This window comes from Malus domestica, chromosome 15, assembly GCF_042453785.1.
Source record: "Malus domestica chromosome 15, GDT2T_hap1".
Taxonomy (NCBI): domain Eukaryota; kingdom Viridiplantae; phylum Streptophyta; class Magnoliopsida; order Rosales; family Rosaceae; genus Malus; species Malus domestica.
Genome location: NC_091675.1, coordinates 25518933 through 25536718, shown reverse-complemented (window position 1 = coordinate 25536718; position 17786 = coordinate 25518933). Strand labels below are relative to the sequence as shown.

The following is a 17786-nucleotide window of genomic DNA, read 5'->3' as shown; positions in this document are numbered from 1 at the left end:
GAAAGACTGAAAAAAGGGTATGGACTATTTGTTCTTGACACCAAGAAGATTATACTTTCCATAATTGTTCTATTTGATAAAAATGCTATATAGAGTTGGGAAACTGAAAGTGAGAAGTCAATGTCATTTCCAATAAGCCTGCAATTAAATGAGAATGCCAATTAATTTCAAAATGTTAAATGCAGCATGAATGCAAGATCACCAGTATTAGAAGGGAGTATTCCTCAAATAACTATTTTTCAAGACCTTGTGACTGAATTTGGAAAACCCCGTTCTTCAAATACCACTCTAGGGAAATTAAGATCATTGAGTGATCTATATACAAGGTGTAATCTCAGTATAATTAAACCAAAGAAATATGAAGATGTTGCCATTGATCAAGCTTGAAAGAAAGCCATGGATGTAGAAATTGAAATGATTGAGAAGAAAAAAATGGGAACTGGTTGATAGACTAACAGTCAAATGTGATTTCAAACTGAACTTGGATGGCACTATACAAAAGTATAGAGCAAGGTTGGTTGCCAAGGTTTACTCTCAAAAGCCAGGAGTGGATTACAATGAGACATTTGATCATGTTGCTAGACTGGACACTACAAGGACACTTATTGCATTTGTAGCTCAGAAAAGTTGGAAAGGGTTTTCATCACAAGTAGTCTCTGAAATTGAACCATACCCAAGGTTCTAAAAAAAATGCTAGGCGCTAGTCGGGCGGCGCGCTGACGCCTAGTGCCTAGGCGGCTAGGCGGGGTCTAGGCAGATTTAGGTAAATTTCTTGTATATCTTGTAAATATGTACATATTGACACTTACAAAAAATTATTTTTGTATATCTTGGAATAAATATATTATATACCATATAAATTAGTTAAATTTATTTTATAGTAGATGATTAAATATTGAGGAATACGTTATTTAAAAAAATATATACATATCTAACATAAGAGTATAATTGTGAACACGGAAAATTCCTGAAACGAAAGAGACAAGAACAACGTGCACAAACAAATATTTGTGTTTGATGATTTTGGGTTACAATCTCTCTCTATTTTGATCCTCTGATTCGATCTCCGTAAGGTGTGTATTTGTGGATGTGTGATTGATCCAAAGGGCCGTTGGGCTTGATCTAAGGATGAACGTTCTTCAAGGGCCGTGGACTTGATCTTGAAGGTGGATTTGAGCGGATTTTCAAAGGGGCTTTTGGGCTTGATCTTTGAAGAATAGTGATGAACGGATCTCCAAGGGCTTTTGGGCTTGATCTTGAAGAACGGTTGGACGTGTGGATTTGTTGATGTTGTTGATCCAAGGGGCCGTCGGGGCTTGATCTTAGAAGAACGATGAACGAAGAACGAAGAACACTTTCTTTAAGGGCCGTCGGGGCTTGATCTTGAATTGGTGGATGATTGTTGATCCAAAGGGCCGTTGGGGCTTGATCTTGGAAGAACGATGAACGAAGAACGAAGAACGAAGAACGAAGAACGAAGAAGGCTTTCTTGATTCTTCGGGAACCTGGATGCTTGAGAGCTTCGGAGTTTCAGAGCTTCAGAGCTTCAAGGTGTAATATGAATTGGTTCCCTTAAATGAATGAATTAGCCTTCTATTTATAGAAATTTCCAAGGCCTAATTTTGAATATAATATTCCAGATGAAATAAGTCGTTTCTGCCAGGTGTTGACACGTGTCCTGTTTGATGATTTTTCCAACTTATTTCGATTTTTTGTTTAGACACACGCTACGTGTAAAATTTATGTAATACATGAGCGTTGAAACTTTGATTTATCGGTCAACATTTATTTACCGAAATTTCGATGTCTACAATAATATAGGCTGATTTTATTCTGATCATAGAAAGAAAAATAATAAAATAATATATTGCAAGAGTGTAATATAGTGTTGTTTTAAAAAGAACAAATAATAAAATATTATCTAAATAATTTATATAATTTATTTATTAAGGGATAGTGGGTAATTATTTTTTATCCTTTTATTTTATGAAAAGGTTGGTGGAGTTCACGCCAAACTAAGCATCTTTTCAAACTTTTCCACTTTCCCAATTTCTTTGCTTCTTCTTTCCTCGTCTTCACCGTTTCTTTTAAAATTGATACAGTTATCTCTCTTTTACCTCGTCTTCTCCGTTTCTATCTCTCCATCTTCTTCTTTCTTGAAAAAACCACAAATCAAACATCGAAAATATCTCCATCTATCCCTCCAAATTAAAACAACTCACTCAATCCCTTCGTCTATCTCTATCCACCACCGCACATCTCCCTCTGTCCATCACCGCACCTTTCTGTTTTCATGCAAAAAAGTCGTGTGTTTGCAGTACTGGTCAAATCTGAGATGCAACATGGCGAGAAACATCTAGATATTCTGGGTTTGCAGTTTGCACAGACATAGAGCAAAGAGACGAAGAACCGCCTACCATGTCGCCTAGCATCGCCTAGTGTTGCCTAGCGCCAGCTAGTCGGCCGCCTAAACCTTCTCCGTTTTATTGAACGTTTTGCCCAAAATCACCACGGAAGCCCAGCGCCTAGGCGCCACCTAGGCCAATTTTTAGAATACTAACCATACCATAAAGATGGTCCCTGAAAATGATAATCAATCAATGTAGTCCCTAACTATGGGTGTTGCAAATTAATGTGGTCCTTTTGTTAGAATTCCGTCAAAATTTCTAGGGTAAATTACATAGTAGCCTCTCAGGTTTGAGGTCTATTACAACCCCATACAACATCTTTAAAACATTTCACTTTCATACCTCACATACTATTTTATTTCAAAATAATACATCCGTTACATTTTTCATCCATTGATCTGTTAAGCGTTGACGTGGCTGCCAAATGTGTGCCACGTGGCAAAAAAAAATCTTGAATCTTCTCAACCAACAAAAAAAAAAAAAAAAAAAAAACTGAAAAACTCACACCCATAAACTTCCTCGCAACCCCTTATCCTCAGATCCCACAAACCCAAAAAAAAAAAAAATTAAATAAATAAATAAATATTAAAAAAAAACTGAAAACCCAGTACCCATTCCCCCCACCACCTCCTTCTCCTCCACTCTCTTCACCTCCCCTCCCATCCAAAAACCCACCCCACCCTCACGTCCACCTCCCCTCCCTTCTCTCTCCCCAGAGACCCACTCTCGTGATTTGAAATCCCAAAAGTTTCGAACCCACCAATCGGTGTTTTCCACGTCATCATCGAACCCCTTTCGCTTCCACAACCTTCTCGAAGCTGGAGCTGCCGACGACAGCCTTCCCTCCTCCGCTCATTTAGGAACCGACGTTGACCCCAGTTTCGTCAACCGGGAGTTCATACTCAGCCAAGACTTCTTCTGGTAAGATCCTATATGTCATCAATTTCGTAAATTTTCAAGCTTTTTGGGATTTGAATTCCAAAATAGATGAGAAATTGGATTTTTCTTGCTCTGGGTTTTGATTATTGTAGCAATCCCGATTATATCACACCGGAGGGGAGGTGAAAAGAGTGGGAAGAAAAAAGGGAGGGGAGGTGGTCGGGGGAATGGGTACTGGGTTTTCAGTTTTTTTTATTTTTTATAATAGGGTTTATGGGATTTGAGAATGAGGGGTTGCAGGGAAGTTTATGGGTGTGAGTTTTTCAGTTTTTTAATTTTTTTAATTTTTTATTTTGGGTTGAGAAGATTCAAGTTAAAAAAAAAAAAATTTGCCACGTGGCACAAATGTGGCAGCCACATCAGCGCTTAATGGATGAATAAATGGAAAATGTAACTGAGGTACTATTTTGAAATAAAATAGTATGTGATGTATGAAAGTTAAATGTTTTAAAGATGTTATATGAGGTTGTAATAGACCTCAAACCTGAGGGGTTACTATGTAATTAACCCAAATTTCTATTAGTATGTTGATTTGACACATATGTGGACCAACAAGTCTATTAAATATTGCCACATGAATAAATTATTAAAAACTTTATCAAAACTAATTTAAAATCATTAAAACTAAATTTAAAATGAAATTAAAAATTAAAAGCTATTGAACCAAAAAAATTAGATGCAGCTTTAGTCCTCAATCCTTATCTAATTAAATTAAACATTCAGATGTAACTTTAATTCTCAAACCTCATCGTCTGCAATCTCCATCGTCTTCTTCAAACACGTTGACCATGACAACCCTTCTCTGCTCACACCGCCATCAGGACCTGGGTTTCTTAATTTACTACCCCAAGCCACCATATTCTCTACCCCCACCCTACCTTGACATCGTTGTTGTCAATCTTTCCCCATCACTGTCGAATCGTCGACCCTTTCCCTCCTCACCTGACCGTACCAACCCACCTCAACCTGCTTCCTTTCAGCCTAATCGCCAACTCATCCTAACCTCTGATCGACACCAAGCCAAACACAACCACCAGTTCCCCATCGCAACCCCTGATCCCAATTTTGAGATAGCAAGACAACCTAAGAACAAATAATTTTTTAGACAAGCTTGGATGAAGTCCTCTGGTCGGTCATTCCAAATGGTCTCCTCTGCCTCTAGCCTGCCCGTGGCTCTTTCTCCTTGCATGAATTGAGTCTTCCTCATCGTGAAAGTAGATGCAGCTTTAACTGTTTTTGTTCAACAACTTTTAATTTTTTTACTTAATCATTTTAAATGATTTTAAATTAAAATTTTATAAAGTTTTTAATAATTTATCCATGTGGCAATATTTAATAGACCTGTGGGTCCACATATGTGCCAAATCAGCAAGCTTTGACCAAATTTTAATGAAAAAATCACATTGATTTGCAACACCCATATTCAAGGACTACATTGATTGATTTTTTTATTTTCAGGGACCATCTTGATGGCATGGGTTAATTTCAGGGACTACTTGTGATAAAAACCCGAATTGGAAATTATATCAACTTGCTGTTAAATCAGCTTTCTTGAATGGAGTACTAAATGAAGAAGTTTATGTGGATCAATTTGAGAGATTCATTATTCCAGGTTATGAACACAAAGTGTTTAAACTCATAAAAGCCTTGTATAGTTTGAAACATGCTCCTAGAGCTTGGTATGAAGAATCAACTCTTACTTGCTTAAATATGATTGTGAACACGGAAAATTCCTGAAACAAAAGAGACAAGAACAACGTGCACAAACAAATATTTGTATTTTGATGATTTTGGGTTACAATCTCTCTCTATTTTGATCCTCTGATTCGATCTCTGTAAGGTGTTGATTTGTGGATATTTCGTTGATCCAAGGGCCGTCGAGGCTTGATCTTGGATGAACTGTTGGAAGTTTCTTCAAAGGGCCGTGGGCTTGATCTTTGAAGGTGGATTTGAGTGGATCTTCAAAGGGGCTTTTGGGCTTGATCTTTGAAGAACAGTGACAAACGGATCTCCAAGGGCTTTTGGGCTTGATCTTGAAGAACAGTGATGAACAGATCTTCAAGGGCTTTTGGGCTTGATCTTGAAGAACGGTGACGAACGGATCTCCAAGGGCTTTTGGGCTTGATCTTGAAGAACGGTTGGATGTGTGGATTTGTCGACGTTGTTGATCCAAATGGCCGTTGGGGCTTGATCTTGGGTGAACGATGAACGAAGAACACTTTCTTCAAGGGCCGTCGGGGCTTGATCTTGAAAGAACGATGAACGAAGAACGAAGAAGGCTTTCTTGATTCTTCGGGAACCTGGATGCTTGAGAGCTTCGGAGTTTCAGAGCTTCAGAGCTTCAAGGTGTAATATGAATTGGTTCCCAAATGAATGAAATTGGCTTCTATTTATAGAATTTTCCAAGGCCTAATTTTGAATATAATATTCCAGATGAAATAAGTCGTTTCTGCCAGGTGTTGACATGTGTCCTATTTGATGACTTTTCCAACTTATTTCAATTTTCGTTGAGTCGCACGCTACGTGTAAAATTTATGTAATACATGAGCGTTGACACTTTAATTTATCGGTCAACATTTATTTACCGAAATTTCGATGTCTACAAATGCCCCCACTTCAAGGCACGTCGTATACATGTGCTTGTCACGTGTAGGAGATGCGTTTTGAAGTCCCTTACTGTAGATGTCGATCCAAGGGCCGTCGAGGCTTGATCTTGAATTGGGCTGGAGATTTCTTCAAGGGCCGTTGAGGCTTGTTCTTGAACTTTTATTTGAAATTTCTTCAAGGGCCGTCAAGGCTTGATCTTGAAGGTTGAAATTGGACCACAAGGAGCTTCATGTGGTAGATGATCTTTGGCTTTGGTAGTGGGTGAATCGGCACGTGTTTTGTTGCGCTTGTTGACTTTCCACAGCTTTGATCTTGAACTGGGTTGAAGGATTTTCTGGATTCCTCCAATTGTTGATTTTCCACAGCTTATTCTTGAACTAGGTTTTTGATTCAAGAGTGGTGGACACTTGATCTTGAATCGGACTTGTGATTTCTTCAAGGGCCGTCGAAGCTTGATCTTGAAGTTGGCTGGAAACTTCTTCAAGGGCCGTTGAGGCTTGATTCTTGAATGTTGACTCGAACACATGGCAAGCAGGCACGAGGTAAATGTGACAACCTGTTTCTTTGTTCAATCTTTCTAATTCACACCTGAGCAGTTTGGTCAGCGGTATGATCTTCAAGATTGATGGGCTTTTCTTCCAGTTGGTGACTTGATCTTTAAGGATTCGATTCAAGGGTGGTGAATCGGCATGTGCAGCTCACAACGCCTAGTAAGCCGACCCAAGAATTTGAGGGTCAAAATAAGTTCACCGTCCTCAGGCAGATGCAGCATCTTCTCGAGTTCTTCATATCAAACTCTTTCTGCTGAGTTGACTGTGCATGCTGCATTCTTCTCTGCTTGTTTCTTCAGGCAGATGTGGCAGCTTCTCGAGTTCCTCAGTTCGGACTCCTTCTGCTGAGTTGACTGTGCAGGCCGCATTCTTCTCTGCTTGTTTCTTCAGCACGTTGTCTCCACATGCTGCAAGGTATCATTTTCACTTGCCTTATCTGTTCTCCAGACAGATGTGACAACTTCTATGGAAGTACAGCAGCAGTGGGAGACGAGTACTCGAGAGCAGTGCTAGGCAGGCAATCAGGGAAGGGTTCCAAGCAGTCGGTTCCTTACCCGAGTTTGAGTGGAAGTTCCGGCATATTGTTTTCTTTATCCTTGTCTTTGTAGGTAGGAACAAGGACAAAGGAAACGACAGGGAGAACGCATGATATGAGATACTCTTGCTTTCTACCCTGGTGATATGAGATACTTTTGCTTTGAAGTTATTGGCTTACAGAGGTACCCCAAGGAATAAGGAACACTGAATGACTCGAGAGGTTTCGTTGGGAAAGCATTTTTGGAGATGAAGAAAGGCTCTGTATGTCTGCCTTGCTATGGAAGGTGAAGGTGGACAGTTATAGGATATCCCTTAATACCTGTAGAGGTACTATTCTTTCACTCGTGTCGGCAACTAACGCGTGATTGAACAGTAAACTTCACGTGCTTTCTCCTTCATCGAAAATCTTCGACAAATTGCCCGTGATTTGCGCAAAGTTGAGTGTGCATATGACAGGTGATGACGCGGCTGAAAAAGACTGGCGCCTCTTCGATATCTAGGATCGACGCTTCGACAAATTACCCGTGATTTCCGCAAAGCTGAGTTTGCGTGTGATGGGTGCCGACGCGTCTGGAAAAGCAAGATGCTTCTCCGATTTCTGAGCTTGCCTCTTCGATTTTTGAATGGCCTCTTCGAATTCTGAGCTTGCCTCTTCGATCTCTGAAATCCCGTCGAGTGCTGATTTTTCTTTATAGAGGCATGCAGTTTGTTTCAAAGCACACTTGAATTTACGCTTGTGAAAACTCCCTTCTTGCACTTCTAAGATCTTGATTTGTCCGTTTTCTTCTTCCTTCAATACTTTGAAAATGTCTGGACCCTCCGACCGTCGTTTTGACTTGAATCTTGGTGAAGAGGCAGTCCCTTCTTCTCCAGATAACATATGGCGCCCATCCTTCATATCCCCCACTGGTCCTCTTACCGTTGGGGATTCAGTGGTGAAGAATGATATGACCGCTGCGGTGGTGGCCCGGAACCTTGTCACTCCCAGAGATAACAGATTACTTTCCAAACGGTCTGATGAGTTGGCTGTTAAGGATTCTCTGGCTCTCAGTGTGCAGTGTGCAGGTTCTGTGTCTAATATGGCCCAACGCCTATTTGCTCGAACCCGTCAAGTTGAATCATTGGCGGCTGAAGTGATGAGTCTCAAACAGGAGATTAGAGGGCTCAAGCAGGAGAACAAACAGTTGCATAAGCTCGCACATAGCTATGCGACAAACATGAAGAGGAAGATTGACCAGATGCAGGAATCTGATGGTCAGATTTTACTTGATCATCAGAGGTTTGTGGGTTTGTTCCAGCAGCATTTGCCTTCGTCTTCTGAGGCTCTGCGGACTGCTGAGGCTTCAAACAGTCAACCTCCGGCACCTACTCTTCCTGGAGCTCCGCCGAGTGGTGAGGCGTCACCTGATCGTCCTTGAAGATCCCCTCTTGTAAATTTGATTTGATTTGATTTTTTATTTATTTATTTATTTTTTAAGGTATGTATAATGCAAATTTATGTAAAATTTCCAGAAAAAATAAATAAAATGGACTTTATTTCTCTCAATGCAATTTTTTTTTTTTTTGCTATATATATTATGTACACATATATATATATATATCTATATATATTATTTCTTTTTCTTTTGGCGCTGTACAACCATCTCCTTTTTTTTTTTTTTTTTTTTTTTTTTTCTTTTTCTTTTGTCACATGGTGCCAGAGGCACCAAAGATCTTTTTTTATTTTTTTATATATATTTTGCCTTTAATTATGGTGCCAGATGCACCCCATTTTTTCACACGGTGCCAGACGCACTTTGTTCCATCATCCCCCTTTTTTTGCATATGGTGCCAGACGCACCATGTATTTTTATTATTTTATTTTATATATATATATATTTTTTTTTTCTTTAATCATGGTGCAGTGTTCCACCATATATTTTTTTATTATTATTTTTTTTGTATAAATTTGGATGACGGGATGGGGAATTTGCAGGGATGAAGCCGAGCTCGGAGTCGAGAATCACGCTGCTGATGCTGACGTTGCTGATGATGTTGAGGCCGAATCAAATGTTGCTGAGCATGAGAAGCACACCAACCTTCGAACCCAAGACCCTCCACCTGAGCGGAGCATGGAAGCCAGTAGTAGCTACTCTGGAGACTCACAGTACAGAATCACACGCGTTGAGAGTGCTTGGAAAAGGAGCATGTACTGACAGCCATGCCCGATGTCGAAGTCAATCACATGAACCTTATTGGTCGCTGGTTGGTCCGTCAAGGTCTCTTCAAGGATTGCAAGATTAGCAGCCATAAACCCGAGTTTGAAACACGGAGATAACTCGTAAAGCAACTGAATCGACCCACTATGCTCCTGCCCAAAAAACTCGTTTGCCGGCGGCGAATTATCAATCGGGCCGACCCGGGACTTCAAAGCTAAACCCAGGAACTCCAGAAGCCTTTGTTCTGAATTGGGTCTCGAATCCGGGACCTGTGTCGCAATCATCCGGGCGAGGATTTCTGCAGCGGCCTGAGATTTCCCTTCAGAAATGGCCGTCGCGGCCTCCGTGAGCGACTGCTCGGAGTACGTGGAGGACGCCGGAGACGCCACGGAGGACGACGAAGTGGGCGATGGAGAAATAGGCTTCTGGCACTGACTCGGAGTTGCCGAACCCATCAGATTCTGTATATTATCGGACCATTCGCTGTTGGTTTTGGAGTAGAAGACGACGACCAGGAGAAACCAGCGGATCCCAAATGTATCTGTCTGCCTCCTGTCATCCCAGCTATGCCTGACTGAGGACTGCCTAACATGCCGCCTCGGTTATTTTGTATCCTGAATTTTGATGCCATTAAAGCATTTTGTGTTAATCTTCCGGGTTGATATTGCTGGGACCTTCACCTTCTGCTTCAAAAGTTGGGTTGTTTTTTCATCTGGATTTTCGACTCGGATAAAAGCTTCAATGCACTTTCCATGGATGGTCGATCGGATGGCCTACTCCTGGTGCAAAGCATAGCAACCTTAACTACCAGTTTTACCTCTTCTTGCAGTGAAATGTTGGAACCAGCTTCGTTCTCGTTGTAGATTTCCCGCAGAACAACGTCTCTTGACTTGCTATGCATACTTGCGCCAGAATTTATCAACCTGCCGCGGCTTAGAATCCCCAGCATGATCTCCCCAAAGCTGTATACATCCCTGCATAGCTCATCTTTTGCAGCCATATGCAATGCAGTTTGCCCTTTCTTGTCAGTTCTTCGTGCCAATTGTGGATCCTTTGTAAGCAATGCCCTTACAATCTCCGCATGCCCCTGTCTTGCAGCTAGATGCAATGCATTCTTCCCGTTTGATCTAGAAATTTCCAACAAGGTAGAATCCTTCGACAACAGTCCATCAACTACCGCTGCATGCCCTTTATGGGCTGCGGATATAAGTGGGGTTGAATTTTCCAGGCCCAGTGTTTTGCTTAGCCCAGGATCATGATCTAGGAGTACCTGGACAATGGCATGGTGTCCTTGACTTGCAGCAGCATGCAAGGGGTCGAACCCGGACCTGTTCTTCTTCGTAACGGTCTCCTTGTTCGAATACTTCAACAGCTCCTTAACCACATCAAGGTGCCCTTTATCCGCCGCCGTGAACAAAGCCGTCTCTCCCAGCTCATTCACCTCATTCACCACCGCCGCCCGGACCTCAGCCACCTCCGTATCAAACTCCGCACCGCTTACGGTCCCCACCATCTACGAATCGATATCGCCGAGAATCTTCTTTACGGCGGCTAGATCCGCGCGCTGAGCCGCCAAGTGAAGCTCCGTGTCGTTGTGCCGCTTTGTCACCTGCTTGCTCAATTGGGGACGCCATGAGAGAGAGAAAGAGAGAGTCTGAAAGTGGAGGCTGCTGGGAGACAATTTGAAGCTCTGAGGCATCGAGTCGTTGAAGAGGACACTCTCGGCATCTTCTGAGGCGTAAATTGCCTCGAATCCCCTATTGGTGCTGGCCACCAGGCACCCCTCCGTTGTCGCCATTGGCACCATGTACTCTTCTCCGTCGAGCAACAGCGGTCCAGCGACTCCTACCGGGATCTGCACATACCCCACCGGATTCTCACAGCACTGTCCCAGCATCGACTGATAATCGAAGCCCTCCAGCGGCAGGCCCTCCAGCGAACGACCCGTCGTTTTCTGCATCGCCTCGCGCCGGATCGCCGCGGCTCGTTTGCAGTCCCCGAGCTTTGATTCGAGCTCGTAAGACGCTGTCATTCCGGACAACACGGACTCGACGATCTCCTCGTCTTCTTTAGAGATTAGCTGCTCGTCTTTCTTCTGCTGAGGCGGACGCGGCGGCGGCGATTCGAGAAGGGGAGTTGCGGATGAACTCGGAAATGAAGATGAGGGAGTAGTTGGGCCGATGAACTCGTCGTTGAGGACGGAGGAGTTAATCTCGATCTCGACGAGGGTGATGGCGACGGTGGGGGCCTCGGCAATCGTGACGCGGCGAAGCGCGTTGGTGATGCTGGCGTCAGTGTCGCGGAGCTCAAACTTCACGTAGTCGTCACGCATTTCGAAGATTTTGACGCGCGGGAGCCTTTGGTACGATTTGCCTTCCATTCTCACTCGTCAGACTGTCCGAGGGAGAGAGAGAAGAGAGCTGGGCTTGGATTTGGGCCAGTGGTATCCGGCTGCCCATGGCATTTGGTGAGCTTGGTGAGAGCTGGACCTAGGCCCGCTATATAAAAATATATATTATATATAATTTTTGTTGTTGTTGTTGTTGTTTTTTTTTTTTTTTTTTTTTTTTTTTTTGTAAATACATAATAACATATGTATTCATTTTTTCCTTTTTTTGTAATAAAATTGACTCTATTTAATAAAACACTTTTTTTTTTTTTGATGTGACTGAACTCGAAAAATTGAACATTCGAGCTGCCTACGTACCCCTCCAAAGAAGAGATCAAGTCGTAACGTAGTTCAAATACATACATATATATTTTTTTGGTATTTTCTTTTTTTGTGCCGTTTGCAGTTTTAACTCATGCAGGCAAGGAGTGTTGGTGTCGTTTGCAGTTTCAACTCGTGCAGACAAGGAGCATTTGGTGCCGTGTTGCAGTTTCAGCTCGTGCAGGCAAGGAGCGTTGGTGTTGCCTTTTATGCTCGTGCAGACCAGGAGCGTTGTGCCATGCAGTTTTAGGCTCGTGCAGGCGAGGAGCCTTGTGTCTTGTAGTTTAGACTCTTGCAGACCAGGAGCTTTGTGTCCTACAGTTTAGGCTCGTGCGGACAATGAGCTTTGGTTCGTCAAGCGATCTGAGAGAGTCGTTCCTCGCAATCTTCATAGCAAGGAGCCTTGACTGAGTAGTTGAAGAAGTCTTCTGGGAAGATGTCACACATCGTGATGGGGATGGATGATCTTCGCGTCAAAGTTTCATTATCTCCAACACTTTCACATTGTTCTAGAGGTGAACATGAGTTGTTTTGCCCCCTTTCCCATTTGTGAGCTTGTGGAGAAGACATATGCTTTTTGTGCAATTTCTTCGGAGTGACATAAGTCCATCCTTCAACTTCACTCGGCTTGACTGGCATGTTTTTGGAGCATGCCCCCAGCGATTGAGGTGAAGATTTTGAGTTGACAGAGCCGGAAGTGACGTCTTCTTCCAGGATTTTGTCTTCTTTGTCTTCTCGGGCCTTCTCTTCAGTGCGGTCCTCTTGGGTTTGTTGCCGTGAAGATTGGCCGGTGTAGATGATGGTGCGCCTCCTTACCTTCAGTGGTCCTTTTGTGTCGACTTCCAAAGTTGCTTGGCGCTTCATCTTTGAAGGAATCAAGCTTTGAACATCGTTTTTTCCTGCTAGACTGTCGAGCTTCTCTCCCTTTGGCGTTGTCTTCCTGTTTCTAGAAGGCTTCTTAGTTTCTTCAAGTCTGTCCAAAGCCGACCGTTGCGGAGGAGATCTAGCTGTGCCGCTTTGTTTCTTGGGCTTTGATAACCTTTCAAAGACTGATCTTTGCGGTGTTGGCGTCTCAAGCCTTTTGAAGACAGAAGTTTGGTCTCGACCACTGATGCGATCAAGTGCTGCAATTCTAGGTTTTGAATAATTCAGTCTTTCGAAGACTGAAGTTCGAGGGGCGGGTTTAGGCTCCTCTTTTGGCCTTGTGGCTTGTGGTCTTGGCTTCCTCGTTTTTTTGTAGGTCACCGATGTCCGCCATTTCTTATCACCACTAGATGCATCTTGGTTGCTTGCCCCCGGTGATGGTTGTGTAGGAGGTGCCATGTGACTTGAACATTGACGGGAATGATCATGCATGCTTCGGAGATGCACAAGATCGAGTGATTCAAACACGATAGTAGTAGTGTGTGCCGCCACCGTGTCTTCGAGGTCAAGCTCGATTTCCCCTTGTTGTGCTAGCTTCAGGATGAGATCTTTCAGTACGAAGCACTTTTCCGTTGGATGACTGATGAAGCGGTGGAATTTACAGTATCTTGGGTTGTCGGTACGATTCATCTCTTCCGGCCGTCTGCACTCAGGCAAACTGATCACCTTCTTGTCCAACAGGTCATCCAGCATGGCAACTACATCAGAGTCGGGGAATGGATAAATCTTCTCCTCAAGCTCCTTCAAAGTGTGTCTACGCATCTCTTGATCACGAAAAGCTTCGGTTTGAATCGCCTTGCCTCGTGTGGAGATTTTGACGGGAGCTGTGTTGACCGTCATCGCTTCCTTGGTGGGTTTCCATGCGGCCTTTTCCACCTTTGTCCCAAGAACTTTGTCGTTCTTGTAGTCGGCGATCGGTTCTTTCTTCCCATGATGGGCGATGCTCAACTCCATGTCATGGGCGCGAGTAGCCAATTCCTCGAAGGTCCGCGGTTTAATGCCTTGAAGGATGTATTGCAAACCCCATTGCATGCCTTGGATGCACATCTCGATTGAAGAAATCTTGGAGAGTCTGTCCTTACAGTCGAGGCTTAGATTACGCCATCGGTTGATGTAGTCCATGACTGGTTCTTCCTTCCATTGCGTCGTGCTCGTCAGCTCTAGCATGCTCACAGTGCGGCGGGTGCTATAGAAGCGGTTGAGGAATTCCCGCTCTAATTGTTCCCAACTGTTGATGGACTCAGGTTCTAGGTCTGTGTACCACTCAAAGGCGTTTCCTTTCAGCGAGCGCACAAACTGCTTGGCGAGGTAATCCCCTTCGGTTCCTGCGTTGTTGCAAGTTTCAACGAAGTGGGCAACGTGCTGCTTTGGGTTTCATTTTCCATCAAACTGCATGAACTTTGGTGGTTGATAACCCCTTGGCATCCTTAGGGCATCAATCTTCTTGGAATAGGGCTTCGAGTAGAACAAGGAGGTATGTGAGCTCCCTTCGTACTGTGCCTTGATGGTGTTGGTGATCATCTCCTGCAGCTGCTGGATAGAAAGAGATCCCATGAGTGCCGCTGCTTGGTCTGGCTCCGGCTTCCCATCGATTTTCTTCACCGGGGGTTCTTCGTCTCCGCCAGCTCCTCCCTTTAGTGGATCATCCTCTAGGTCGGGTTTATCGCCGTCCTGCGCCTCCAGTCGGTTGACTAGTGCTGCAATTTGCAAGTCTTTTTCTTCCACAGTTCGGGTTAGCCTTGCGATTGCTTCATTCATTTGAGTCAGCTGCTCATCGATTGAAGTTGCTCCAATGGTCATGACTTGCATGGCTGAACTGTTGCTTGAATCGGCATCGGAGAGCATGGATTCAGAGTATTTCCTTGGGCTTTCCCCCCTTGGTGCCCTTAGTGAGGCTAAGGTGATCAAAGGCTCGTGCCTTGGGTGTTTTTGTTCCCTTGGCAGAGTTGATGCAGAGGTGAAAGAGGCGGCAGAAGTAGCTCTTGCCATGCTTCGAGTCGTGATGCCCAAAGTGACACTAGTTGCGACGAGGGCGCTCTTGTTCTTTGCGCCAGTTGCGGGAACAGTTTGAGCCTTCCTTGAAGCCATTAATTTCGGAAGTGTGCTCGAATTTCTTGAACGGAGAAAGAGATGAGAGGTAGAGATGGTCCCACTGGGCGTGCCAATTTGTGAACACGGAAAATTCCTGAAACGAAAGAGACAAGAACAACGTGCACAAACAAATATTTGTATTTTGATGATTTTGGGTTACAATCTCTCTCTATTTTGATCCTCTGATTCGATCTCCGTAAGGTGTTGATTTGTGGATATTTCGTTGATCCAAGGGCCGTCGAGGCTTGATCTTGGATGAACTGTTGGAAGTTTCTTCAAAGGGCCGTGGGCTTGATCTTTGAAGGTGGATTTGAGTGGATTTTCAAAGGGGCTTTTGGGCTTGATCTTTGAAGAACAGTGACAAACGGATCTCCAAGGGCTTTTGGGCTTGATCTTGAAGAACAGTGATGAACAGATCTTCAAGGGCTTTTGGGCTTGATCTTGAAGAACGGTGACGAACGGATCTCCAAGGGCTTTTGGGCTTGATCTTGAAGAACGGTTGGATGTGTGGATTTGTCGACGTTGTTGATCCAAATGGCCGTTGGGGCTTGATCTTGGGTGAACGATGAACGAAGAACACTTTCTTCAAGGGCCGTCGCGGCTTGATCTTGAAAGAACGATGAACGAAGAACGAAGAAGGCTTTCTTGATTCTTCGGGAACCTGGATGCTTGAGAGCTTCGGAGTTTCAGAGCTTCAGAGCTTCAGAGCTTCAAGGTGTAATATGAATTGGTTCCCAAATGAATGAAATTGGCTTCTATTTATAGAATTTTCCAAGGCCTAATTTTGAATATAATATTCCAGATGAAATAAGTCGTTTCTGCCAGGTGTTGACACGTGTCCTATTTGATGACTTTTCCAACTTATTTCAATTTTCGTTGAGTCGCACGCTACGTGTAAAATTTATGTAATACATGAGCGTTGACACTTTAATTTATCGGTCAACATTTATTTACTGAAATTTCGATGTCTACAATGATTTTCAAAGAAGTCCTAGTGAAGCCACTTTGTACATCAAAACTAAAGAATGAGGTAATCACTAAGTGTCTCTATCTATGTTGATGACATTATGTACACTGGAAGTAGTATGAATTTGATTAACGAATTCAAAGTTGACATGATGAGAAGATATGAGATGACAGACCTTGGACTGCTATACCACCTTCTAAGAATGAGGATTGTTCAATTTGAGCATAGAATCTTCATAAACCAAAAGAAATATGCACTGGCTCTTCTTGAAAAGTTTGGTTTGAAGCACTATTCTAAAGATCCCTTCCTAGCACCACCTAGGTTGGCTAGATGGTTGGTCATTGCCCTCGATTAGTTCCTAGGCGTTTAAAAGTTAAAAAAGTGCACCAAGACTCATTTAGGTGTCTCCCTAGCTTGCCTAAGTGCCCGCCTATACCCACTTAGGTACTCAGCTAGGTCGTTACTTTCACTTAGACGGAAAATCTATAATTTTTGTTTTGTATTTTATTTTTGCAATAAAATGTGAGAGACTTGTTGAATACTTGGATGAACACTCATTATTTGCTTATTCCCCATATTTTCAATATGTTCTAATACTTTATATTCTATATGTCATTTTATTTTGCAATTTATGTATACAATTATGTGTTTTTAAAGTATGAATAGGCACTTGTTTATACACGTATAAGAAATTTACTTATATCCGCCTAGGCGCTATGCCCCATCCCACCGCTCAACTAGCGCCTAGCGTTTTTTAGAACCTTGGTTTGAAGGATTGCAAGCTAGTGAGTATTCCTTTAACAGGTCAATGAGAAGCTTAAGGAGAATGATGGAAGTGAACTTGTAGACGAAGCAGTGTATAGGCAAATTGTTGGGAGTTTGTTATATCTCACTATAACAAGCCCTAATATAATGTTTGCATCAAGCCTATTATCAAGATTCATGCGCAATCCAACCAAGAAGCACCTTGGAACTGTAATGAGATGTACCTGAGAATACTCAGGTACATCTAACGAACTATTGATTTTGGAATTTAAAATGTTAAAGGGAACTTTACAATGCTTGTGGGTTATTGTGATAGTGATTTGGGAGGTAATGAGACTGACATGAAGAGTACGTCAGACTATACCTTTTCATTTGCCAATGGCATTTTCTCTTGGACATCTGTGAAGTAACATAGTGTTTCATTGCCAAATGCTGAAGATGAGTATGCTAGTGGTTTAGAAGCTACAACTTAGGAAGTTTCGCTAAGATTTATGCTTAAAGATTTTGAAGAAGTGCAAATTGATGCAAATCCCTTGTATTGTGACAATCAATCTGCAATTGCAATGACAAAGAACCATGTCTTCCATAAAAAATCAAAGCACATTCACAAAAGGTAGCACTATATTGGAGATGTCTTGCAGAACGTTATCAATCTTGTTTTCTGCAAATCTGAGAAACAATTAGCAGACATCTTTACAAAAGTTTTGTCAAAGGACATGTTTTATATGCTTAGGAGTATGCATGGAGTCAAATCTGCAACAATCTTAGAATGGAGTGTCGAAGAATAAGCTTGTACTCTTAGCTGCAATGTACGGGTAAGATTAATAAAAAAATCTTAGTGGCTTGTATTTTGCCACCTGCCATTTCTTTTATGTTATATTAGTGAACCATGATCACGTGGATATTTTTTACCGTTGGCTCGTGTAGAGTCGCAACAGCCACTTTTGTGATCTTGTAAATCACACACTTCATATGAGAGTGAGAATCAAATCCAATAAAGCATTGAGGAGCAATGAACTCCTCATTCATTCGCTTTGCAATTCTCAACGCTTTATCTCTTCATTCCTTTCAAAACTATTCCCAATTTCA

The 17786-nt window shown here is 42.7% G+C and overlaps 2 protein-coding genes across 2 annotated transcripts; both read right to left on the bottom strand.

Annotated features, from left to right (window-relative positions):
• Positions 1 to 9928: 9928 nt before the first annotated feature.
• On the bottom strand, positions 9929 to 10753 carry LOC139191806 (ankyrin repeat-containing protein ITN1-like). Its single transcript, XM_070812827.1, has one exon. The coding sequence runs from the start codon at positions 10751 to 10753 to the stop codon at positions 9929 to 9931; it is 825 nt and encodes a 274-aa protein (XP_070668928.1).
• On the bottom strand, positions 10754 to 11723 carry LOC139191805 (3-hydroxy-3-methylglutaryl-coenzyme A reductase-like). The gene has a single exon (XM_070812826.1). It carries the CDS (start codon positions 11618 to 11620, stop codon positions 10754 to 10756), a length of 867 nt encoding a protein of 288 aa, XP_070668927.1. The 5' UTR covers positions 11621 to 11723.
• Between the last annotated feature and the right edge of the window lie 6063 nt (positions 11724 to 17786).

Coding starts and splice junctions, on each gene's coding strand:
- LOC139191805 (XM_070812826.1), bottom strand. CDS start 11,620: ATGGAAGGCAAATCGTACCAAAGGCTCCCGCGCGTCAAAATCTTCGAA.
- LOC139191806 (XM_070812827.1), bottom strand. CDS start 10,753: ATGGTGGGGACCGTAAGCGGTGCGGAGTTTGATACGGAGGTGGCTGAG.